Here is a 26,372-nt window from a genome sequence, read left to right as displayed (position 1 = left end):
TGTAGCTTTCAAAAAGTATTTTATCCACAGCTATACAGTCTCCGGTCAAGTCCTTCTCGTATATAACATCATTTTATGGAGAACACAGTTATAGTAACAGCTGTCTGTTCAACATAACGGTTCTGAATCTATCTGGGAGAGAATGCTGCCTTCACCTATGGCTATCCAGAGTGAATTCTCTCTCCCTAAGCTTCCATAGGGTTCCTGGTAGTGTTGGCAAGGCTATTCATTGTATAAAAAAAACATTCAGTATATTGTGTTCACTCTATGAACTCTTCAACACCACCGATTACTAACATCCAGTAGAAGTCTGAATCTGGATTATGAATCTGTGTCTTTTGAAACCCCAGACGGTTTACCTCCAGGACGTCCTCTGTTTGGTCGGAGGTCAGGATGTTGACCTCGACCTTCTGGCCGTTAGACAGGTAGATCTCCAGAGGAACCTCTTCGGTTGGGATCTGCTGGGTCTCCTATACGGTATTGACAGGTTATATACAGGTTACAGAAGACATAATGTGTTCCATGACAGACAGTGTAGTCAGTACAGACCAGAGAGTTAGTTCTCTCCAGTCAGGGAAGTAGGTTATTATCTATCCCCACTCTCCCTGTAAGAGACAGTATCTGGATTTTATGCTTCTATGACACCATATAGTTACATAATGTCTTATTACAGATGTCCTCAAAAAGCATGACAATCCTACATTGACAGGAGGAAGACGACAATAAATTTAAAAAGCAGAGAAGCTCGCACAATTGGCCCAGCGTCGTCCGAGTTAGGGGAGGGTTTGGCCGGGGGGGGGGGGGGCTTTACTTGGCTCATTGAGCTCTAGCGACTACTTGTGGCGGGTCGGGCGGAATGGCGTTTCCTCTGACACGTTGGTGCAGCTGGCTTCCGGGTTAAGCAGGTGGGAGTTAAGAAGCGCGGTTTGGCGGGTCATGTTTCGTAGGACTCGTGACTCGACCGTCGCCTCTCCTGAACCCGTAGTCACGAAATTGGGAGAAAAAGGGGATCAAATATATATTTTTTTATTGTAATAAATGAATAAATGAATAAGAAAAAAAATACTTTAATGATTTATCTAAGCAGCTAACCTTCTGCCTGCTTCCTCCTCCTCCTCCTCTCAGCTTTCGTGCCCATTCTGGGTAAATTAATGTTTAATCTTTCCCTGTCCCCCACTGCTAGACAGGAGGTGTCAGAGTGTATCTGGATTGCTGGGGAAGTGTGTGTGTGTGTGTGTGTGTGTGTGTGTGTGTGGCTCCCATAAAGTGCCAAGGCCAGGCTGGCTGGCTGCTGGCTGAGAACTCATTTTCTATTCTGCTGTTGTCCTTTCAGCATTAGGTAGGGGAGAGGAGGGAGGGGGGAGAGGAGGGAGGGGGAGAAATGAGGGATGATGAAGGGATGCAGAGGAGTGAGAGAGGGGGGGAGGATGATAAAATAGAGAGATCTAGAGAGACGCATGGTGTACACCACCTTGAATGACATATCTGATGAAAGTAGCCTAGCAGCACAGTCAGGTCACCTCCTGGGGTGAGTGATGACTCTCACTTCCATGCTCACACTATCAACCAATAGGAAAACTAGCCTTCACTGAGCAGCAATAGCATCCCGCTATGAGCCAATGGGAACACTAGCATTGATTTACTGTGAACATATCATGAATATTCATTCCAATCAATCATTTCAATGTTCCATCTATATGCTAACAAGCAACTGAGGAAACAGTTTTCTAGGAAAGGAACGCAGTTAACAAAAAGCTCTGGGTATACCAACACACACACTCACACTCACACTCCCTGGATCGATTCTCTCTGTAACGTCTTCTGTGTTTTAGAGAAAAAATCTAAAATACCATTCAACATAAGTATGTTTATACATCATGATTTGGCATACTGTATGACAGTAATGTACACACAGTGACTCATAACTCCTCTCACATTTAAAACATCTGTTCTTCATTCGTTAATGGCAGATTACACAGTAAACACGGTAGAGAGGATTCAACTCCTACACTGGCTGCGTGTCACTGGGTGGCTCAAACTGACCAATGGTGGTGAGGTTGTGTCACCGTAGTGATGTGTCTGAAAGAATCGTTTAACATATACACTAGAGTTCACGCACACACACACACACACGCAGGAGAATAGAACGGTATGAGCAGCCTTCCCCAAAAAACACTGCCTACAATGACCACCATGCTGTTTTCTATCCCCTTCCACCCACCCACCCACCCACACGCACCCCCCACACACACACACACACACACACACACACACACACATCCACGTGTGAACTATGACGAACATTGTGAATGTCAAACTGTGGCTGATAACTATTACCAAGACTGAAGCAATTACTGAGTCAGCAGTGTGTGTGTGTGTGTGTGTGTGTGTGTGTCTGTGGGTATTTGTGCCACATGGCTAACAGAGCATCAAACAGCTAACAGCCTGCTGAGGAGTCTGTTTTACGTAGAACAGAACTGACACACACTGCTGAACACTTCAACTGGCCTGTACCTTAGCACGCACAACGACTGATGCTCCTAGACTTATTTATTATCGCTAAATACTGCACAATGTAAAACACTTGCTCTCCAATCCCCCCTTTCCCAAAACATAAATATTGGTGAGTGCCTTCCTGTATTTATGATATTGCCTTCCTGTATTTATGAAATAATAAATATATATATAAATTCAGCAAAAAAAGAAACGTCCCTTTTTCAGGACCCTGTCTTGAGATAATTCTGAAAAAAATCTAAATAACTTCACAGCTCTTCATTGTAAAGCGTTTTAACACAGTTTCCCATGCTTGTTCAATGAACCATAAACAATTAATGAACATGCACCTGTGGAATGGTCGTTAAGACACTAACAGCTTACAGACCGTAGGCAATTAAGGTGACAGTTCAGAAAACTTAGGACACTAAAGAGGCCTTACTACTGACTGAAAAACACCAACAGAAAGGTTCCCAGGGTCCCTGCTCATCTGGGTAAACGTGCCTTAGGCATGCTGCAAGGAGGCATGAGGACTGCAGATGTGGCCAGGGCAATAAATTGCAATGTCCGTACCGTGAGGCGCCTAAGACAGCGCTACAGGGAGACAGGACGGACAGCTGATCGTCCTCGCAGTGGCAGGCTACGTGTAACAACACTTGCACAGGATTGGTACATCCGAACATCACACCTGCGGGACAGGTACAGGATGGTAACAACACCTGCCTGAGTTACACCAGGAACGCACAATCCCTCCATCAGTGCTCAGACTGGCCGCAAAAAGCTGAGAGGCTGGACTGAGGGCCTGTTGAAAGGCAGGTCCTCACCAGACATCACCGGCAACAACATCGCCTATGGGCACAAACCCACTGTCGCTGGACCAGACAGGACTGGCAAAAAGTGCTCTTCACTGACAAGTCGCGGTTTTGTCTCACCAGGGGTGATGGTTGGATTCGCGTTTATCGTAGAAGGAATGAGCGCTACACCGAGGCCTGTACTCTGGAGCGGGATTGATTTGGAGGTGGAGGGTCCGCCATGGTCTGGGGCGGTGTGTCACAGCATCATCGGACTGAGCTTGTTGCGATCTCAACGCTGTGCGTAACAGGGAAGACATCCTCCTCCCTCATGTGGTACCCTTCCTGCAGGCTCATCCTGACATGACCCTCCAGCATGACAATGCCACCAGTCATACTGCTGGTTCTGTGTGTGATTTCCTGCAAGACAGGTTCTGCCATGGTCAGCGAAGAGCCTGGATCTCAATCCCATTGAGCACGTCTGGGACCTGTTGGATCGGAGGGTGAGGGCTAGGGCCAGAAATGTCCGGGAACTTGCAGGTACCATGGTGGAAGAGTTGGGTAACATCTCACAGCAAGAACTGGCAAATCTGCTGCAGTCCATGAGAAGGAGATGCACTACAGTAGCTAATGCAGCTGGTGGCCACACCAGATACTGACTGTTACTTTTGATTTTGACCCCCCCTTTGTTCAGGGACACATTATTCCATTTCTGTCAGTCACGTGTCTGTGGAACTTGTTCAGTTTATTTTTCAGTTGTTGAATCTTGTTGTGTTCATACAAATATTTACACATGTTAAGTTTGCTGCAGTTGACAGTGAGAGGACGTTTCATTTTTTTGCCGAGTTTATATATTCTATTCTACCGAGCCATTTACTTTTTATTCATATCTTATCTGTTATGGTTGTTGTATTATCGAGAGGGAACCTGCAAGGAAGCATTTCATTGGACGGTGTACTCCATGGGCATCAGGTACATACGACTTAAAAACACCCACAGCTTCCTGATGAACTGACACACACGCCCCCTGACGAGACGTCCTACGTAGAACAGAACTGCTCTGAACATAGATCAGCTACGTTGAACAGAACAAATACACAGCCGGGAGTAAAGGACAGCTAGCTACAGACAGAACAGTAAGAAAGCCAGGGGGTAATAACAACTAGCTACAGTACCAACCTGCTGGGCTTTCCTTAGAAAGCTGTTGAACATCTCGGAGGCGCCGAGCATGGGGTCCTGACGCACTGTTGGAAGAGAGAGAGAGAAGATTATAAAAGAGAAATTGGAGATTCTCTTTTTCCCCCTCTCTCACCTGTCCATCTCCTCATTTAAAACTCCATGCCGTCACTTGTCCATTCAAACTTAAAAGAAAATTCCACCCAAAAACTGTGTTGGTATTTGGTTTCATTAGTCCATTGTTGACATAAATAAAACATTTTGGGACCGTCAGAAAATCAGGGTTTCAAGATATGTAACTTTCAAAATACAGAAATCATCCCTGTATGAAATCAAATGATACATTTTGCATCATCATACGAGGATGCACCACTAGGTGTTCTTGGTAAGTTCCTCAATGACACCTTGATAAGATGACAATATCTTACCACTCATCGTACTGGGTGACTTCAACTTCCATACTTCGACTCATTTCTTTCCACCTCTTTCTTTCCCCGACTTGCCTCTTTTGACCTCACCCTTTTCCCAGTCCCCCTCCCACTCACAAGGCAGGCAATATGCTTGACCTCATCTTTAGGTCAAGCATATTTGCCTACTGATCTCACTGCAACCCCCCCCCCCTCCAGGTCTCTGATCACTACTTTATTTTTCTCGCTCTTCCAACATTACCCACTCAGCCCCTACCCAGATGGTCATGCACCGTCGTAATCGTCGCTCGCTTTCCCCAACTGCTCTCCTCTTCTATTCCGTCATCACATCCTTCCCCTAAATCCTTCTAACTCCTGTCTGCCTCGTCAACCCTACCCTCCTCCCTCCCTCCCCTCCTGCTCTCCGGCTGAGTGACTCACTGAGTGATCACAGAACAGAGGTTCTATCATCCTTCCACTCTCTCCTTGCTACATTTTCTTCTTCTGTATCTGCTGCTGAAACCCCTTCCTATCACTCTAAATTCCAAGCCTCTGCCTCCAACCCTGGGAAACTTTTTCACCTTCTCCCATCCTTAATCCTCCACCCCCTCCCTCCCTTTCTGCAGATGACTTTGTCAACCACTTTGAAAAAAAGGTTAACGAAATCATTCACTCAGCCAAATGTGTCCACTCACAGGGAACTTTCCTTGTCCTCTTTTTACCCTCGCTCTCCAGATGAAATCCTGCGACTAATGATGTCCAGCCACCGGACAATCTGCCCACTCGACCCCATCCCTTCTTCCCTTCTCTAGACTTTCTCTGGAAACCTACTCCCATTCCTCATCAACTCTACCCTGACCACTTGCTGCGGCCCCCCTCACTTCAAGGTGGCCGGAGTCGCTCCCCTCCTCAAGAAACCAAGACTGGCTGACTCCTCATCCTCCTAGATCGCTCCGCTGCCTTCAACACCGTGATCCATCAGATCCTCCTTTCCGCCCTCTCAGGTCTGGGCGCCTCAGGCAATTGCACACTCCCAGAATGCATCCAACCTGGCAGGTCACTCCTACCAGGTGGCGTGGAGAGGATCTGTGTCTACACCATGTGCTCTCACTACTGGTGTCCACCCGGGGTCAGTTCTAGGCCCTCCTCTCTTTACACAAAGTCACTCGGCTATACTATATCCTCACATGGTCTCTGCTACCATTGCTATGTGGATGACAACTACTTTTCACATTCCCCACTTTTGATAACCAGGTGGCGACACGCATCTCTGCGTACTTGACAGATATCTCAGCTTGGATGTTGGCCCACCACCTCAAGCTCAACAAGATAGAGCTGCCAGGAAGACCTGTCCGCTCGACCTCTCCATCAGAGTTCGGTGTCCCCCTCCCAGGGTGCAAAGAACCTTAGCGTGACCCTGGACCACCCTGTCGTTCTCTGCAAACATCATAGTAGGGAATCACTCCTGGGGTTTCATGCTCTACGACATCTGTAGAGTACGACCTTACCTCACACAGGAAGCGGTGCAGGTCCTAATCCGGGTACTCGTCATATCCCATCTGGACTACTGCAACTTATCCAGAAGGCTGCAGCCCGTCAGGTGTTCAACTTTCTCAAGTTCTCCCATGTCACCCTGCTCCTCCGTACACTCCACTGGCTTCAGTCAAAGGAGCTCGCATCCTCTGAAAGACCATGGAATAGCAAGAGGAACGGCCCCTCCCTACCTTCAGGCTATGCTCAAACCCAACATCCCAACCCACCTCTGGTCTCTTGGCCATTCCACCCCTACAGGAGGTCAGCTTCTGCTCAGCCCAGTCAAAGCGCTTCCCTATCCGGACACCCCAATGGAGGAAACAGCTGCCCCCTGATGCTAAAAGTCCCTGCCCATCTTCCGAAAACGTCTGCAACCCAACCTCAAAGTTAATCTTAAAGATATGTCTTACGACTGTGCTGTGGTCGTCTCACCTAGCTACTTACTATGACTGTGCTGTGGTCGTTTCACTTAGCTACTTACGACTGTGCTGTGGTCGTTTCTCTTAGCTACTTACGACTGTGATGTGTGTCGTCTCACCTAGCTATCGTAAAATGCTGCGCAATATATATTCCACAAATCGAACAAAGATTGATTTTATTCCATCTAATTGTACGTACACTTTGAATTATATTCATCAAAAAAACTCCTATATCAACAAAACGTTGTGGCTTTGACGTCGAGAAAGGGATATGTCGTATTGGGACTTTTAGTTGGAAGGATGAACCCAATCAGAATGTTTAACAGAAACCTAAACCTGCAGTATTCCCTTTAAGATGAAAGCACTAACTAGGTCCCTTTGGATAAGAGAGACTGCTAAATTACTCAAATGTAAAAGGCAAGATCACTTTTAGATCTGGACCTCATCAATCTGTAGTAGTATTAGTAGTAGTAGTAGTAGTAGTAGTAGTAGTAGATATCTACGTGGACCTCATCAGTAGTAGGGTATATCTACGTGGACCTCATCAATCTGTAGTATTAGGGTATATCTACGTGGACCTCATCAGTAGTAGGGTATATCTACGTGGACCTCATCAGTCGTAGGGTATATCTACGTGGACCTCAATCTGTAGTAGTAGTGTATATCTACGTGGACCTCAATCTGTAGTAGGGTATATCTACATGGACCTCATCAGTAGTAGGGTATATCTACGTGGACCTCAATCTGTAGTAGTAGGGTATATCTACATGGACCTCATCAGTAGTAGGGTATATCTACATGGACCTCATCAGTAGTAGGGTATATCTACATGGACCTCAATCTGTAGTAGTAGTGTATATCTACGTGGACCTCATCAGTAGTAGGGTATATCTACGTGGACCTCATCAGTAGTAGGGTATATCTACGTGGACCTCATCAGTAGTAGGGTATTACTACGTGGACCTCATCAGTAGTAGGGTATATCTACGTGGACCTCAATCTGTAGTAGTAGTGTATATCTACGTGGACCTCATCAGTAGTAGGGTATATCTACATGGACCTCATCAGTAGTAGGGTATATCTACGTGGACCTCATCAGTAGTAGGGTATATCTACGTGGACCTCAATCTGTAGTAGTAGAAGTAGTGGTAGTTCTAAGTGGACCTCATCTGTAGTAGTAGTTCTACGTGGACCTCAATCTGTAGTAGTAGTAGTAATAGGGTATATCTACGTGGACCTCAATCTGTAGTAGTAGTAGTTCTACATGGACCTCATCAATCTGTAGTAGTAGAAGTAGTGGTAGTTCTAAGTGGACCTCATCTGTAGTAGTAGTTCTACGTGGCCCTCATCTGTAGTAGTAGTAGGATATATCTACGTGGACCTCAATCTGTAGTAGTAGTTCTACATGGACCTCATCCATCTGTAGTAGTAGAAGTAGTAGTAGTTCTATGTGGCCCTCATCTGTAGTAGTAGTAGGCTATATCGGCGTGGACCTCAATCTGTAGCAACCTGCCTGTAGTGTGTTTGAACGGGGCCATCAGAGCCGGCCGACACCACAGATGCGTCACGCATACTCCCTTAGTATACTTGAGGACTTTTTGGGGACCAACATTCAAAATCCTACTTTCCATAACCCTTATCCCCACCCAGGAAGTGGTCGGTGAGCCAGGAAGTGTGTGTGTGTGTGTGTGTGCTCCCAGACTATGAGAAAATATGCCCCAACAAGGCTTAGGTTTGTTCTGAGGTAACGGCCAGTACTCGAAGAGGGATACTGGGCACTGTTGCTGCCAGTTCAGTTCCACGCATCTCTTATCTCTCTGTGTGTGTGTGTGTGTGTGTGTGTGTGTGTGTGTGTGTGTGTTCGGCCACAGTTCACCCTTGACCTGCTTGGGGAAGCGTGAGGCCAAAGCGGAGGTTGAGGTCAGGTTGGACGGGGCAACATAACCTAACGTCCCCTTGGACCTTTAACTGAGGAGGAACGAGCAGAAAAATAAAATAACATTTTACATTTACTTCCTGACAAGGACCCACACTGAGGGGTGAAACTGACAATTGGTTTTAACTGTCCACTCAACCCTGGCCAGTTTCTTTTGGGTACATATTACACCTAACATAATGCAACTTTCCCATTGGTTCTGACGATCTATCTGGGATAGGAATCTATTGGAACAGTGAGTTGGTCTGATTTTTTAGGTCTGTCGGGGTGGAAGAGGACAGCCAAGAGGCATTGGCCCCAAGTAAGTGCTTATTAGGGTCTGCTCAGAAAAGTATAACACTAGTTCAGACACCTAGAGCTATAGTGTGGCCAACAGATAGACCAGTTTCAGCCTGTACTTACGGTGTTCTCAGATCAGTATTACCTTGAGTCAAAAGCCTGCAAAGTAAGCTGCCGCCCACACTAAAACCACACCAGGCTAAAAGCAGACAGTCAGCGACTAACTAGGTATTCTGATACATGGATTGGTCATTCTGGTTGCTATGAGGAAATGTTCCAACAGGAGATCATGAGTCAGCTACTGTCTATTCTACTATACTGCCCTTTAATTGAGTCAGCTACTGTCTATTCTACTATACTGCTCTTTTATTGAGTCAGCTACTGTCTATTCTACTATACTGCCCTTTAATTGAGTCAGCTACTGTCTATTCTACTATACTGCCCTTTAATTGAGTCAGCTACTGTCTATTCTACTATACTGCTCTTTAATTGAGTCAGCTACTGTCTATTCTACTATACTGCTCTTTTATTGAGTCAGCTACTGTCTATTCTACTATACTGCTCTTTTATTGAGTCAGCTACTGTCTATTCTACTATACTGCCCTTTAATTGAGTCAGCTACTGTCTATTCTACTATACTGCCCTTTAATTGAGTCAGCTACTGTCTATTCTACTATACTGCCCTTTAATTGAGTCAGCTACTGTCTATTCTACTATACTGCCCTTTAATTGAGTCAGCTACTGTCTATTCTACTATACTGCCCTTTAATTGAGTCAGCTACTGTCTATTCTACTATACTGCCCTTTAATTGAGTCAGCTACTGTCTATTCTACTATACTGCCCTTTAATTGAGTCAGCTACTGTCTATTCTACTATACTGCCCTTTAATTGAGTCAGCTACTGTCTATTCTACTATACTGCCCTTTAATTGAGTCAGCTACTGTCTATTCTACTATACTTCCCTTTAATTGAGTCGGCTACTGTCTATTCTACTATACTGCCCTTTAATTGAGTCGGCTACTGTCTATTCTACTATACTGCCCTTTAATTGAGTCAGCTACTGTCTATTCTACTATACTGCCCTTTAATTGAGTCAGCTACTGTCTATTCTACTATACTGCCCTTTAATTGAGTCAGCTACTGTCTATTCTACTATACTGCCCTTTAATTGAGTCAGCTACTGTCTATTCTACTATACTGCCCTTTAATTGAGTCAGCTACTGTCTATTCTACTATACTGCCCTTTAATTGAGTCAGCTACTGTCTATTCTACTATACTGCCCTTTAATTGAGTCAGCTACTGTCTATTCTACTATACTGCCCTTTAATTGAGTCAGCTACTGTCTATTCTACTATACTGCCCTTTAATTGAGTCAGCTACTGTCTATTCTACTATACTGCCCTTTAATTGAGTCAGCTACTGTCTATTCTACTATACTGCCCTTTAATTGAGTCAGCTACTGTCTATTCTACTATACTGCCCTTTAATTGAGTCAGCTACTGTCTATTCTACTATACTGCCCTTTAATTGAGTCAGCTACTGTCTATTCTACTATACTGCCCTTTAATTGAGTCAGCTACTGTCTATTCTACTATACTGCCCTTTAATTGAGTCAGCTACTGTCTATTCTACTATACTGCCCTTTAATTGAGTCAGCTACTGTCTATTCTACTATACTGCCCTTTAATTGAGTCAGCTACTGTCTATTCTACTATACTGCCCTTTAATTGAGTCAGCTACTGTCTATTCTACTATACTGCCCTTTAATTGAGTCAGCTACTGTCTATTCTACTATACTGCCCTTTAATTGAGTCAGCTACTGTCTATTCTACTATACTGCCTATACTGCCCTTTAATTGAGTCAGCTACTGTCTATTCTACTATACTGCCCTTTAATTGAGTCAGCTACTGTCTATTCTACTATACTGCCCTTTAATTGAGTCAGCTACTGTCTATTCTACTATACTGCCCTTTAATTGAGTCAGCTACTGTCTATTCTACTATACTGCCCTTTAATTGAGTCAGCTACTGTCTATTCTACTATACTGCCCTTTAATTGAGTCAGCTACTGTCTATTCTACTATACTGCCCTTTAATTGAGTCAGCTACTGTCTATTCTACTATACTGCCCTTTAATTGAGTCAGCTACTGTCTATTCTACTATACTGCCCTTTAATTGAGTCAGCTACTGTCTATTCTACTATACTGCCCTTTAATTGAGTCAGCTACTGTCTATTCTACTATACTGCCCTTTAATTGAGTCAGCTACTGTCTATTCTACTATACTGCCCTTTAATTGAGTCAGCTACTGTCTATTCTACTATACTGCCTTTTAATTGAGTCAGCTACTGTCTATTCTACTATACTTTCCTTTAATTGAGTCGGCTACTGTCTATTCTACTATACTGCCCTTTAATTGAGTCAGCTACTGTCTATTCTACTATACTGCCCTTTAATTGAGTCAGCTACTGTCTATTCTACTATACTGCCCTTTAATTGAGTCAGCTACTGTCTATTCTACTATACTGCCCTTTAATTGAGTCAGCTACTGTCTATTCTACTATACTGCCCTTTAATTGAGTCAGCTACTGTCTATTCTACTATACTGCCCTTTAATTGAGTCAGCTACTGTCTATTCTACTATACTGCCCTTTAATTGAGTCAGCTACTGTCTATTCTACTATACTGCCCTTTAATTGAGTCAGCTACTGTCTGTTCCACTATATCCTCCTCCCCATGGGAAAGGCTGAGGTCACTTCTAGTTTAATTTAGTAGAGATGAATTCATGACTGAATTCAATAATATAAAACCCTCTTTGAAAATAGCTAACTTTTCTCTCAACAATACTTGAATTTAAATTCTGCTTCTGAATAGAGGTAATTAAAAATAAAATTGAATGGACCCCAACCCCTGAAATACAGAGCACAGAACTGGAACCTCCTCCCTCACCAGCTTGCATGTATTTCTCCAACTGTTCACGTCTCTGCTCCACATCATTCGGTGTCAGAGTGAAGATCTTCTTTGGGGGGAAAGCAGGTACCAAGTTGTTGCCATGCTCCTTCTTTATCTGGGAGGGGGGGAAAAAAGACTGGCTTCAGACAGTGAACTCTATAGGAAAGAAAGGACTTCAGAACAAATATTGAGCATTACCAATGTTTTGAGGCACCTCTGATTACAGATCATATCTTAAAATATTTGACTACTTAAAAGTTACATTCTGAATATTTTATTATTCCGTCTTGTTAATAAAAGTAATGGGTTGAGAGGAACCGAAGTTAGGCCAGAATACATGGATATACAGTGGTTTCCCCAGACTGAAGGTCGACAAGGTTTTCTAGCCTAACTCATCTGAAGGTCGTTGGATAACCTGGTCTAACTCATCTGAAGGTCGTTGGATAACCTGGTCTAACTCATCTGAAGGTCGTTGGATAACCTGGTCTAAACTCATCTGAAGGTCGTTGGATAACCTGGTCTAACTCATCTGAAGGTCGTAGGATAACCTGGTCTAACTCATCTGAAGGTCGTTGGATAACCTGGTCTAACTCATCTGAAGGTCGTTGGATAACCTGGTCTAACTCATCTGAAGGTCGTTGGATAACCTGGTCTAACTCATCTGAAGGTCGTTGGATAACCTGGTCTAACTCATCTGAAGGTCGTTGGATAACCTGGTCTTACTCATCTGAAGGTCGTTGGATAACCTGGTCTTACTCATCTGAAGGTCATTGGATAACCTGGTCTTACTCATCTGAAGGTCATTGGATAACCTGGTCTAACTCATCTGAAGGTCGTTGGATAACCTGGTCTAACTCATCTGAAGGTCGTTGGATAACCTGGTCTAACTCATCTGAAGGTGGTCGGATAACCTGGTCTAACTCATCTGAAGGTGGTCGGATAACCTGGTCTAACTCATCTGAAGGTGGTTGGATAACCTGGTCTAAACTCATCTGAAGGTGGTCGGATAACCTGGTCTAACTCATCTGAAGGTCATTGGATAACCTGGTCTAAACTCATCTGAAGGTCATTGGATAACCTGGTCTAAACTCATCTGAAGGTCATTGGATAACCTGGTCTAACTCATCTGAAGGTCATTGGATAACCTGGTCTAACTCATCTGAAGGTCGTTGGATAACCTGGTCTAACTCATCTGAAGGTGGTCGGATAACCTGGTCTAACTCATCTGAAGGTGGTCGGATAACCTGGTCTAACTCATCTGAAGGTGGTCGGATAACCTGGTCTAACTCATCTGAAGGTCGTTGGATAACCTGGTCTAACTCATCTGAAGGTCATTGGATAACCTGGTCTAACTCATCTGAAGGTCATTGGATAACCTGGTCTAACTCATCTGAAGGTGGTCGGATAACCTGGTCTAACTCATCTGAAAGTCATTGGATAACCTGGTCTAAACTCATCTGAAGGTTGTTGGATAACCTGGTCTAAACTCATCTGAAGGTCATTGGATAACCTGGTCTAACTCATCTGAAGGTCGTTGGATAACCTGGTCTAACTCATCTGAAGGTGGTCGGATAACCTGGTCTAAACTCATCTGAAGGTAATTGGATAACCTGGTCTAAACTCATCTGAAGGTGGTCGGATAACCTGGTCTAACTCCTCTGAAGGTGGTCGGATAACCTGGTCTAACTCATCTGAAGGTGGTCGGATAACCTGGTCTAAACTCATCTGAAGGTCGTTGGATAACCTGGTCTAAACTCATCTGAAGGTGGTCGGATAACCTGGTCTAACTCATCTGAAGGTGGTCGGATAACCTGGTCTAAACTCATCTGAAGGTTGTCGGATAACCTGGTCTAAACTCATCTGAAGGTGGTCGGATAACCTGGTCTAACTCATCTGAAGGTGGTCGGATAACCTGGTCTAAACTCATCTGAAGGTGGTCGGATAACCTGGTCTAAACTCATCTGAAGGTGGTCGGATAACCTGGTCTAAACTCATCTGAAGGTGGTCGGATAACCTGGTCTAAACTCATCTGAAGGTCATTGGATAACCTGGTCTTACTCATCTGAAGGTCTTGCGTGCAGTTTGAGGATGAATCACAGGTTTATTTCAAGGCCAGACAGTCTGGTGGAGATGTGGATAGTTTCCATGTAAAACATACGCAGGCAGCACATATATCTGGCTTAATACTGTCTAGCCATACTAAGTTCCCTTAGCTCATTACTCACTCGTTGTTATTGAAATCAGGGACTTTATCATCAGAAGGTCTCTGGCTTTGAAACGATATGCTTTGCCTGGCACCGTGAGTATCAACAGACATCAAACGAAGTTCTAATTCAGATCTGAATAAAGCTTTGGGCTAAAAGGCACTGGTGTAGTGTGCATCTGTAGCAACTGCAAGCAGGGGCGGATTGGCCATCTGGCAATTCTGGCAAATGCCAGATGGGCTGGACAATGTTTTTTGGGGGGTGGGCTGATTGATATTGACAAACTAATATATTTTCTGTATAAAAAAAATATAAAACATTTGAGAAAAAAGGTGACATGGCCGGCTGCAATAACAACAACAAATGATTTTTTTAAGCAATCTCTAATTATTGTATAACATTTCAAAAATGCAATTGCGGGAAAAACAGCTTTGGAAGGTTTGTCGACTTGTCCCTGTTGAAGAGGGGAGGGTCTCAGCTTTCTGTAGATATTATTTCTCAACTTAATATTCAGCTCAAAATGGCAACTATTTTATAACCAAGCTATTTGATTGGGCTTTGAGATATGGAGAGACACGAGTGAGAAATGCACACTGGCAATTGCGAGGGCATATGCCTAAAGGCATCATGGGTAGTAGCCTACAACTGAAAAGGTTTTCTGGGACATCTACTGTTGGATGAATATATGGCAACAGTGGACAATATATTTAGAGTTCGTTTAGCCAATGATTTTAATTAGTGCCTTCAGAAAGTACTTCTTCCACATTTTGTTGTGTTACAGTCTGAATTAAACATTTATTAAATTAGATTTGTTTCAGCCATCCCCACACAATACCCCATAATGACTAAGTAAAAAACATGTTTGTTTTTTAAAAATGTGCCAAATTTATTGCAGGAAAAAATAAATAAAGGTGAAGTTGGCGACGTGCGCAGTGCTGTGGTTTGGTGTGGATAAAATGCCAGGGCTGAATTATTGTCCTAGTCCGTCCCTGACTTCAAGGTGCATTTCACTGATATGCTGCCCTACCTCTTTCTCATGCATACAGATCAGTCTTGTAAATCTATACACTGACTGTCTGAAAGGGCACCCTATCCCCTATATAGGGCACTACTTTTGACCAGGGTCCCCATCGGGAATAGGGGGCCATTTTGGACACAGTTTCTGACAGATCAGATGAATGGGTCCTTCTAAAACAAACTCCCACGGGCCTCTCCACACCACGGCTGTCACTAGGAATAACACTCACACCCCCATTTAACATCCCCTTCCATCACCAGTAAGAACATCCAGGAGGAATGGGTTTGTACCGTAGTGTTGACAGGTTCGTGTCCAGGAGGAATGGGTTTGTACCGTAGTGTTGACAGGGACGGTTCCAGGAGGAATGGGTTTGTACCGTAGTGTTGACAAGGACGTGTCCAGGAGGAATGGGTTTGTACCGTAGTGTTGACAGGGACGGTTCCAGGAGGAATGGGTTTGTACCGTAGTGTTGACAGGTTCGTGTCCAGGAGGAATGGGTTTGTACCGTAGTGTTGACAGGGACGGTTCCAGGAGGAATGGGTTTGTACCGTAGTGTTGACAAGGACGTGTCCAGGAGGAATGGGTTTGTACCGTGGTGTTGACAGGGTCGTGTCCAGGAGGAATGGGTTTGTACCGTGGTGTTGACAGGGTCGTGTCCAGGAGGAATGGGTTTGTACCGTGGTGTTGACAGGGTCGTGTCCAGGAGGAATGGGTTTGTACTGTAGCGTTGAGTGACTACTGACAGATGAGACTAAGGAAATGATACTAGTGTCTATACAAAATGCACAATAAGACGTGCTCAACTAAGAGCATTTTTACCGCAGCAAGTTCAAACCTGGTTTCAAAAGAGACGTCTCACCCTGTTGTTACTGCTGAAAATACATCATTATTTTACTGTAGTTGATTTGTAAGTGATGGTCAGCTGTGTTTTCATACCAGTGGAGGAGATACGGGACTCCAGGTGATCAGGCGGGGGTGGTAACCAGGGAAGTATTTTTTACAAAGAGCAGCATTAACATTCACATTCTGTCAGATGTAAATTAGACGGAGTGGCACCGCAATTAAAAAAAAAAAAAAAAAAAACAGAGGTTGGCGTGGTTACAGAGAAACGTGCACCATGGCAACCTGTGGGGTAGTACCCGTGACTACCATAACAGTCAGACGTGACCGTGACCCAGTTCCAAAACGGTACCCTATTCCCTATCCTCTTCCGGCGCCGACAGAGGTTACGTGTTATTTCTTACATTAGTACCCCAGGTCATCTTAGGTTTCATCACATACAGTCGAGAAGAACTACTGAATATAAGATCAGCGTCAACTCACCATCAGTACGACCAAGTACGCTTTTCGCGACGCGGATCCTGTGCTCTGCCTTACAAACAGGACAACGGAGTGGATCCTATAGCGACCCAAAAAAACGACTCCGAAAAAGAGGGAAACCGGTCTTCTGGTCAGACTCCGGAGACGGGCACATCGTGCACCATTCCCTAGCATTCTTCTTGCCAATGTCCAGTCTCTTGACAACAAGGTTGATGAAATCCGAGCAAGGGTAGCATTCCAGAGGGACATCAGAGACTGTAACGTTCTTTGCTTCACGGAAACGTGGCTTACTGGAGAGACGCTATCCGAAGCGGTGCAGCCAACAGGTTTCTCCACGCATCGCGCAGACAGGAAAAAACATCTTTCTGGTAAAAAGACGTATGCCTTATGACTAACGTGACATGGTGTGATGAAAGAAACATACAGGAACCGTGATTCCTCACCCAAGAGAATTCTCTTCGATTATAATCACAGCCGTATATATCCCCCCCCAAGCAGACACAGTGACTCTTTGCAAACTGGAAACCATTTATCCGGAGGCTGCATTCATTGTAGCGGTCCCCAAATTTTACAGCATATCGATTGCGCAACCAGGGGTGGAAAGACCTTGGATCATTGTTACTCTAACTTCCGCGACGCATATAAGGCCCTGCCCCGCCCCCCTTTCGGAAAAGCTGACCACGACTCCATTTTGTTGATCCCTGCCTACAGACAGAAACTAAAACAAGAGGCTCCCACGCTGAGGTCTGTCCAACGCTGGTCCGACCAAGCTGACTCCACACTCCAAGACTGCTTCCATCACGTGGACTGGGACATGTTTCGTATTGCGTCAGACAACAACATTGACGAATACACTGATTCGGTGTGCGAGTTCATTAGAACGTGCGTTGAAGATGTCGTTCCCATAGCAACGATTAAAACATTCCCTAACCAGAAACCATGGATTGATGGCAGCATTCGTGTGAAACTGAAAGCGCGAACCACTGCTTTTAATCAGAGCAAGGTGTCTGGTAACATGACCGAATACAAACAGTGCAGCTATTCCCTCCGCAAGGCTATCAAACAAGCTAAGCGTCAGTACAGAGACAAAGTAGAATCTCAATTCAACGGCTCAGACACAAGAGGCATGTGGCAGGGTCTACAGTCAATCACGGACTACAGGAAGAAATCCAGCCCAGTCACGGACCAGGATGTCCTGCTCCCAGGCAGACTAAATAACTTTTTTGCCCGCTTTGAGGACAATACAGTGCCACTGACACGGCCTGCCCTGTTCCCACATGCTTCAAGAGGGCCACCATTGTTCCTGTTCCCAAGAAAGCTAAGGTAACTGAGCTAAACGACTACCGCCCCGTAGCACTCACTTCCGTCATCATGAAGTGCTTTGAGAGACTAGTCAAGGACCATATCACCTCCACCCTACCTGACACCCTAGACCCACTCCAATTTGCTTACCGCCCAAATAGGTCCACAGACGACGCAATCTCAACCACATGGACAAGAGGAATACCTATGTGAGAATGCTGTTCATTGACTACAGCTCGGCATTCAACACCATAGTACCCTCCAAGCTCGTCATCAAGCTCGAGACCCTGGGTCTCGACCCCGCCCTGTGCAACTGGGTACTGGACTTCCTGACGGGCCGCCCCCAGGTGGTGAGGGTAGGCAACAACATCTCCTCCCCGCTGATCCTCAACACTGGGGCCCCACAAGGGTGCGTTCTGAGCCCTCTCCTGTACTCCCTGTTCACCCACGACTGCGTGGCCACGCACGCCTCCAACTCAATCATCAAGTTTGCGGACGACACAACAGTGGTAGGCTTGATTACCAACAACGACGAGACGGCCTACAGGGAGGAGGTGAGGGCCCTCGGAGTGTGGTGTCAGGAAAATAACCTCACACTCAACGTCAACAAAACTAAGGAGATGATTGTGGACTTCAGGAAACAGCAGAGGGAACACCCCCCTATCCACATTGATGGAACAGTAGTGGAGAGGGTAGCAAGTTTTAAGTTCCTCGGCATACACATCACAGACAAACTGAATTGGTCCACTCACACAGACAGCATTGTGAAGAAGGCGCAGCAGCGCCTCTTCAACCTCAGGAGGCTGAAGAAATTCGGCTTGTCACCAAAAGCACTCACAAACTTCTACAGATGCACAATCGAGAGCATCCTGGCGGGCTGTATCACCGCCTGGTACGGCAACTGCTCCGCCCTCAACTGTAAGGCTCTCCAGAGGGTAGTGAGGTCTGCACAACGCATCACCGGGGGCAAACTACCTGCCCTCCAGGACACCTACACCACCCGATGTCACAGGAAGGCCATAAAGATCATCAAGGACATCAACCACCCGAGCCACTGCCTGTTCACCCCGCTATCATCCAGAAGGCGACAGTACAGGTGCATCAAATAGGGAATGAAAAACAGCTTCTATCTCAAGGCTATCAGACTGTTAAACAGCCACCACTAACATTGAGTGGGCTGCCAACACACTGACACTGACTCAACTCCAGCCACTTTAATAATGGGATTGATGGGAAATGATGTAAATATATCACTAGCCACTTTAAACAATGCTACCTTATATAATGTTCATCCTAGGCATACGTATATACTGTACTCTATATCATCGACTGTGTAATACATGTATCACTAGCCACTTTAACTATGCCACTTTGTTTACATACTCATCTCATATGTATATACTGTAGATACAATCTACTGTATCTGCCTATGCTGCTCTGTACCATCACTCATTCATATATCCTTATGTACATATTCTTTATCCCCTCACACTGTGTACAAGACAGTAGTTTTGGAATTGTTAGTTAGATTACTTGTTGGTTAACCTGTTAGAAGCACAAGCATTTCGCTACACTCGCATTAACATCTGCTAACCATGTGTATGTGACATGTGTATTGACGTATTCCATCCCACGCAGTGTTACCTAGCAACGGCAGCTGTGGAGTGTGTGGAGGTGTACGGAACACAGCCTTGACGACGGAGAACAGCATGTGTATTGAGATGTACAGCACAGCTACTGTAGTGTAACAGTATAACTTTAGACCATCCCCTCGCCCATACCCGGGCGCGAACCAGGGACCCTCTGCACACATCAACAACAGTCACCCACGAAGCATCGTTACCCATCGCTCCACAAAAGCTGCGGCCCTTGCAGAGCAAAGGGGAACTACTACTTCAAGGTCTCAGAGCAAGTGACGTCACCGATTGAAACGCTATTTAGCGTGCACCACCGCTAACTAAGCTAGCCATTTCACATCCGTTACACTAGCAGTGGTCAGATGAAGGAAGAGACCAGAGGACGATAGCCTGAACAAAAGGGTTGACTACTACCCATTAGCTATCATAGCAACCTACATAGCAACTACATCTAAGACAAAGTCCTTCCTTATTAGGTCCTAAACGGACCTTTCAATTCATTTTTTTTTAATACACATTGTTTCTGGGCTAACAAACTTGACTTCCTCTGTAGCATTTTCAGATTGACTGAAGGGAGTCAGACCACAGTTTCGCAAACAGGTAAAAGGAGAAGTAAATGAACAAGGCCAAGAAGAGCATTCCTTTCATGACAACGCCTTTCACTTTTTAAACTCTTAACCGCTCGGTTACGTATTCTAGCATGAACTAGCCTGAACACCCAGGCCGGAGGTTGGTTCTAGTTCTGGTTCAAGACTGAACATCAAGCAGGACAGTCGTAATAGTTAGAGACGTGAGGCCGCGGTGAGGAAATGGCAGGGGGCAGCGTTGAGGTGATGTTTTGACGTTCGTAGCAGTGTTACCCCCCTGGCCCGGAACATTGCTGACGTTTGATGGAGGTGGGGGCCCCCTTTGTCCAGCTCAATTGACGCTCCAACCAAAAAGCCCTTGACCTTAATTGGTTTCAATTGAAGCCTTGGGCCTGCATTCACATGGGCTATGTTTACACAGGCAGCCCAATTATTGGCAAAAGAGCTGATCTGATTGGTCAAAAGAGGAATTAGTAGGGGGAAATCATAATTGGGCTGCCTGTGTAAGCACAGTCAAAATCTCTCAGAGTACGATTGTTGATCTCAGATCAGTTTTGTCTCATAGATCATAATGAACAAGATGACTTGGCTGGCTAGAGAGGTCATAATAATTCAGTTTGATGCCATGTTGAAGGGGGATCTGGTCGTAGAATAGCACTCAGGGGAATATATTCTATTGGTACCTGTTCGTGTAGTCCCAGGAGCTGACTGTAGCGAACCCGACAATGGAGAACCCCGTTCACATGGATGTTGTAGGCCTGAAGGAGACAGGTGGGGAGAGAAAGTAGTGAGTATAGCTTCTAACTGAGCTGAAAGACTAAACAAAAAGGGGTCTGCCACGGTACATACAGCCTGTTGTGGATCAATTGATTTGGCAGAAGAAACAAAACAAAAACTGCTGTTGTACTCATTGGTCTGAACAATTACTTGCTTACTGTAGTGCATTCTGGTATTTCATTAACCTTACATTTAAATCATTGTACATCACCACTGTGGAGACGTTTGCTGGGCAGTAATGATCTGTTCTGAAGCAACGTCTCGGCGTAAACGAAGCACACATGTGGAAGTGACTGAGAGTTTGGAACCTCTCCCCAAGAGAGACTTATCGACTTGTAGTTCGAAGGAGGAAAAGAACCACTGTAGATACATCTAATTCAGGGGAGGGGAGAACGTGTTTATAGTTTCACTTCTTATATCAAAACAACAACAATTGAACTGCCTTGAAGTTCAATCAAGCAGCACTTCCTCCACACTGGGGGAGGTGGGGGGGTGCTAGTGATGCTCGACTCTTACACTTCATTTTAAATCATGGAAACTAGGCATCCGAAATGGCACCTTATTCCCTATTTTAGGGGCACTACTTTTAACTAAAGGCCTGTAAAGGGGTCTGGTTAAAAGTAGTGCACTATATATGTAAATGGGGTGCCATTTGGGACACAGGCTTAAGCCTAGGCTTAATGAAGTGTTGCTGCTTTGGCTTATAACACAAACACTTCTCACTTTCAATTACATCGTGGATACCAGTGTGAACACACACACACACACACAGTGTTTATATTATGCCGTGGCCAATAACACAGTGTTATGAATGAAAGATGAATGTGTTTCAATGCCAGAAGTTGGACTTGTTTGCTCAACTTCCCTGTTTGTTTGTTTTTTTACAAGAGCCATCGTTGGCTCCTCCTACGCAAAAGCAACAGTTTGGGATCAACAACAGCCATGTGATTGAGGTCAGAAGTAGGGTCTAATCACCGGCAGGTGAAGCTAATTCAAACCGTTATTTTGGAAGGCTTCATTAATATGGACCATTTCTTCTTGGAACACTGAACTGTTTGGTATGATGACAAACCAGAGCCAACCCCCTGCACTCTCCTTAGCCAACCCCCCTGCCCCCTCCTTAGCCAACCCCCTGCCCCCTCCTTAGCCAACCCCCTGCCCTCTCCTTAGCCAACCCCCTGCCCCCTCCTTAGCCAACCCCATGCCCCCTCCTTAGCCAACCCCCTGCCCCCTCCTTAGCCAACCCCCTGCCCCCTCCTTAGCCAACCCCCTGCCCCCTCCTTAGCCAACCCCCTGCCCCCTCCTTAGCCAACCCCCTGCCCCCTCCTTAGCCAACCCCCTGCCCCCTCCTTAGCCAACCCCCTGCCCCCTCCTTAGCCAACCCCCTGACCCCTCCTTAGCCAACCCCCTGACCTCTCCTTAGCCAACCCCCTCTACTGTGTATGAAATGAAAACAGACTTCTGTTCTGTGACTTAAGTCTGCCCAGGGACCCCTGACTAGGCAAACTGGAGACCCAAGGACCCCCCCATCATATGCATATATAACAAATAAATAAATCACGTATTGTCAAATCAGGTGAATGAAAATGTCAGGTAGAAGTTAAACTTTTTTTTAAAAATGATTTGACAGAGTGTCATTATTTTGACCTTCCCACAGTTTACTGGAAGAGGAAGTGTAATCTAACAGCCTATTAGCTAGAAAGGTAACATGGCGGCAGAAAAACATGTTTCAGTTTTGAAGCTAATGTCCTGCAATTCTATGCATTTTGCCAAGCAGCTGGTCCCAGGCCCAGACCGCCTTCGGAAAGTGGCCGGTCCCAGGCCCAGACCGTCTTCAGAAAGCGGCCGGTCCTAGGCCCAGACCGTCTTCAGAAAGCGGCCGGTCCTAGGCCCAGACCGTCTTCAGAAAGTGGCCGGTCCTAGGCCCAGACCGTCTTCAGAAAGCGGCCGGTCCTAGGCCCAGACCGTCTTCAGAAAGCGGCCGGTCCTAGGCCCAGACCGTCTTCAGAAAGCGGCCGGTCCCAGGCCCAGACTGTCTTCAGAAAGCGGCCGGTCCCAGGCCCTGACCGTCTTCAGAAAGCGGCCGGTCCCAGGCCCTGACCGTCTTCAGAAAGCGGCCGGTCCCAGGCCCTGACCGTCTTCAGAAAGCGGCCGGTCCCAGGCCCTGACCGTCTTCAGAAAGCGGCCGGTCCTAGGCCCAGACCATCTAACTTGGTGATGAAAGATGGTTATCTGGTGCTGACTGTCAATCAAAACAAATTAAATGTATTTAGGCCTATGAGAAATGATCCCTATAGATGCACACAGTCTAGAGGAGCAGTGTGTGTTGAGGTGCAGTGTGTGTTGAGGAGCAGTGTGTGTTGAGGAGCAGTGTGTGTTGAGGAGCAGTGTTGGCCAGGGATGAGGAAGAACACTTATTGGCAGGAGGAGTTTCCTGTTCGAAAGTCAAAGACAAGAAGGCTCAGTTAACACTTTGAACTATAGACTACACTGTAAACCACATTATAGACTGTAAACTATAGACTGCAGACTATAAACTACACTATAAACTACAGACTAAACTAAAGACCAGACTGTAAACTAGACTAAATTATAAAAACTATAGCCTGCAAACTAGACTGTAGCCTGCAAACTAGACTGTAGCCTGCAAACTAATTACCATAAGATTCCGTCTGTTTATCTGCCAGTCTGTTCACTCACTAGCATGACTAGTTACAGTCAACAAGATGCCATGTCATGTATAGAAACATTTAAAAAAACAGTCTAATGAGGCTGGTGGTTGCTTTCTCCAGGCTACAGTTGGTCAACTGGAACTTACCCAAATCTAAAAACACAGAAGCATACTGTAGGATAAAAGAATAGTGAAAACATGCACATGTAGGCAGAACTAAAAATGTCCATGCAGGAAGGATGACAAGACAAAGTGTGCCCCAAATGGCACCCTATTCCCTATGTAGTGCCCTGTGTTTGACCAGAGGCCCATAGGGTTTTGGTTAAAAGCAGTGCACTATTAAAAAGGGGACAGGATGCCATTTATGACACCGCCAAGAAAAAAACATGACATGTATTTATTTTATTTTATCTTTATTTAACCAGGTAGGCAAGTTGAGAACAAGTTCTCATTTACAATTGCGACCTGGCCAAGATAAAGCAAAGCAGTTCGACAGATACAACGACAGAGTTACACATGGAGTAAAACAAACATACAGTCAATAATACAGTATAAACAAGTCTATATACAATGTGAGCAAATGAGGTGAGAAGGGAGGTAAAGGCAAAAAGGCCATGGTGGCAAAGTAAATACAATATAGCAAGTAAAACACTGGAATGGTAGATTTGCAGTGGAAGAATGTGCAAAGTAGAAATAAAAATAATGGGGTGCAAAGGAGCAAAATAAATAAATTAAATACAGTTGGGAAAGAGGTAGTTGATAGGGCTAAATTATAGGTGGGCTATGTACAGGTGCAGTAATCTGTGAGCTGCTCTGACAGTTGGTGCTTAAAGCTAGTGAGGGAGATAAGTGTTTCCAGTTTCAGAGATTTTTGTAGTTCGTTCCAGTCATTGGCAGCAGAGAACTGGAAGGAGAGGCGGCCAAAGAAAGAATTGGTTTTGGGGGTGACTAGAGAGATATACCTGCTGGAGCGTGTGCTACAGGTGGGAGATGCAATGGTGACCAGCGAGCTGAGATAAGGGGGGACTTTACCTAGCAGGGTCTTGTAGATGACATGGAGCCAGTGGGTTTGGCGACGAGTATGAAGCGAGGGCCAGCCAACGAGAGCGTACAGGTCGCAATGGTGGGTAGTATATGGGGCTTTGGTGACAAAACGGATTGCACTGTGATAGACTGCATCCAATTTGTTGAGTAGGGTATTGGAGGCTATTTTGTAAATGACATCACCAAAGTCGAGGATTGGTAGGATGGTCAGTTTTACAAGGGTATGTTTGGCAGCATGAGTGAAGGATGCTTTGTTGCGAAATAGGAAGCCAATTCTAGATTTAACTTTGGATTGGAGATGTTTGATATGGGTCTGGAAGGAGAGTTTACAGTCTAACCAGACACCTAAGTATTTGTAGTTGTCCACGTATTCTAAGTCAGAACCGTCCGGAGTAGTGATGCTGGACAGGCGGGTAGGTGCAGGTAGCGATCGGTTGAAGAGCATGCATTTAGTTTTACTTGTATTTAAGAGCAATTGGAGGCCACGGAAGGAGAGTTGTATGGCATTGAAGCTTGCCTGGAGGGTTGTTAACACAGTGTCCAAAGAAGGGCCGGAAGTATACAGAATGGTGTCGTCTGCATGTATGTATAACAAGGACTAGGTCACTTGGTAAATATGTGGATACAGGGGTAGATTTAATGTAATGCAAAACCTTCCCTTTAAAAAAAAAAAGGGATACTTCAGGATTTAGGCACCGGAGGACTTTAATCTACTTCACAAGAGTCAGATGAACTAGCGGATAGGATGTGTGTGCCTCGTCTGCAATGCAGGTTTAGCAAGCTAATGCTAACTAGCATTAGCGCATTGACTAAAAGTCTATAGGCATCTGCTATATAGCATGCTAAAATTAGCCAATGAAGATTTTCATTTCTCTTAGCAACCTACTGCTTCAACCCAACTCTCCTTGAATAGCCCAACAGGTTGCAGCTCTCAGAGGTCTACCTTTATGGTGCAATTCTCATAAACCCAACGATTTGATGCAGAAATTGGACTGATGACTAAAAATGTTGTGATAACCCTGATAAAAATAATAACTGCCATGCAATGGTCTATAATTGTATGTTTTTCAATCAAATTATTAGAAAGCATCTCTGTGTGTGTATATATACAGTGGGGCAAAAAAAGTATTTAGTCAGTGGGAGAACTTGCACAATTGGTGGCTGACTAAATACTTTTTTGCCCCACTGTATATATGGTAGACTTCACCCCCTCACCACTCTATGGCTATTTTCTCTGAACAGGAGGGAGGGGGGGGGGGGGGGGGCGGACCTATTACCAAATTCACTGTGAATACATGACATCGTATGAATGAACAATACTCAAAGCCGCAGCTTCATACTACTCGTCAAACAGAGAACTGATTCTCTTTACTGGCCATTGGGGGTTGATGGGGTGTGGTGGGGGGAGGCTGTCAGTGGTTTTTTACTATTTGTGGATACCTCAAATCATTGTTAACCAGAGATTTTGTTCAAGTCTGATGTTGGGTACTATAATTTATTGAATATTTAAAAAGTTTTTTTTAAAAGTCTAATTGAAAATAACTGATTGCACCCATATTGGCGATCTTTAAAATTCTCAGAGATCAAATGATCTTTCAACAAAGAAATGTTTCAGGAATGTTTCTCTTCTCCCGTTTCTAATGACAGAAATAATTAAATAAAATAAATAATAAAATCCTGTTGTGTTATTTCTAATGGCGTAAATAGTATGAAATTGAGGTCTGGACATTAAGCAACCCCCCCCCCCCCCCCCCCCCCACCAAGACAGGTCCAGAACTAGAGGTTCATAGGAATTGCAGTCTTCAAAAAGCTACTCAACACATG

The 26,372-nt window shown here is 45.0% G+C and overlaps 1 protein-coding gene across 1 annotated transcript in view; it reads right to left on the bottom strand.

Annotated features, from left to right (window-relative positions):
• Positions 1 to 26,372, bottom strand: part of LOC139407431 (sorting nexin-17) — a 73,961-nt gene that overhangs the window by 40,626 nt on the left and 6,963 nt on the right. Inside the window, exons 2-5 of the mRNA XM_071151216.1 lie at positions 20,740 to 20,814; positions 11,986 to 12,103; positions 4,464 to 4,528; positions 360 to 470 (exon numbers count right to left, since the gene is read on the bottom strand). Coding sequence (XP_071007317.1) covers positions 360 to 470; positions 4,464 to 4,528; positions 11,986 to 12,103; positions 20,740 to 20,814 — 369 coding nt within the window. The remainder of the gene's footprint in view (positions 1 to 359; positions 471 to 4,463; positions 4,529 to 11,985; positions 12,104 to 20,739; positions 20,815 to 26,372) is intronic.

This window comes from Oncorhynchus clarkii, chromosome 4 (genome assembly GCF_045791955.1).
Source record: "Oncorhynchus clarkii lewisi isolate Uvic-CL-2024 chromosome 4, UVic_Ocla_1.0, whole genome shotgun sequence".
NCBI lineage: Eukaryota > Metazoa > Chordata > Actinopteri > Salmoniformes > Salmonidae > Oncorhynchus > Oncorhynchus clarkii.
This window is presented reverse-complemented; position numbering and strand designations above follow the sequence as displayed.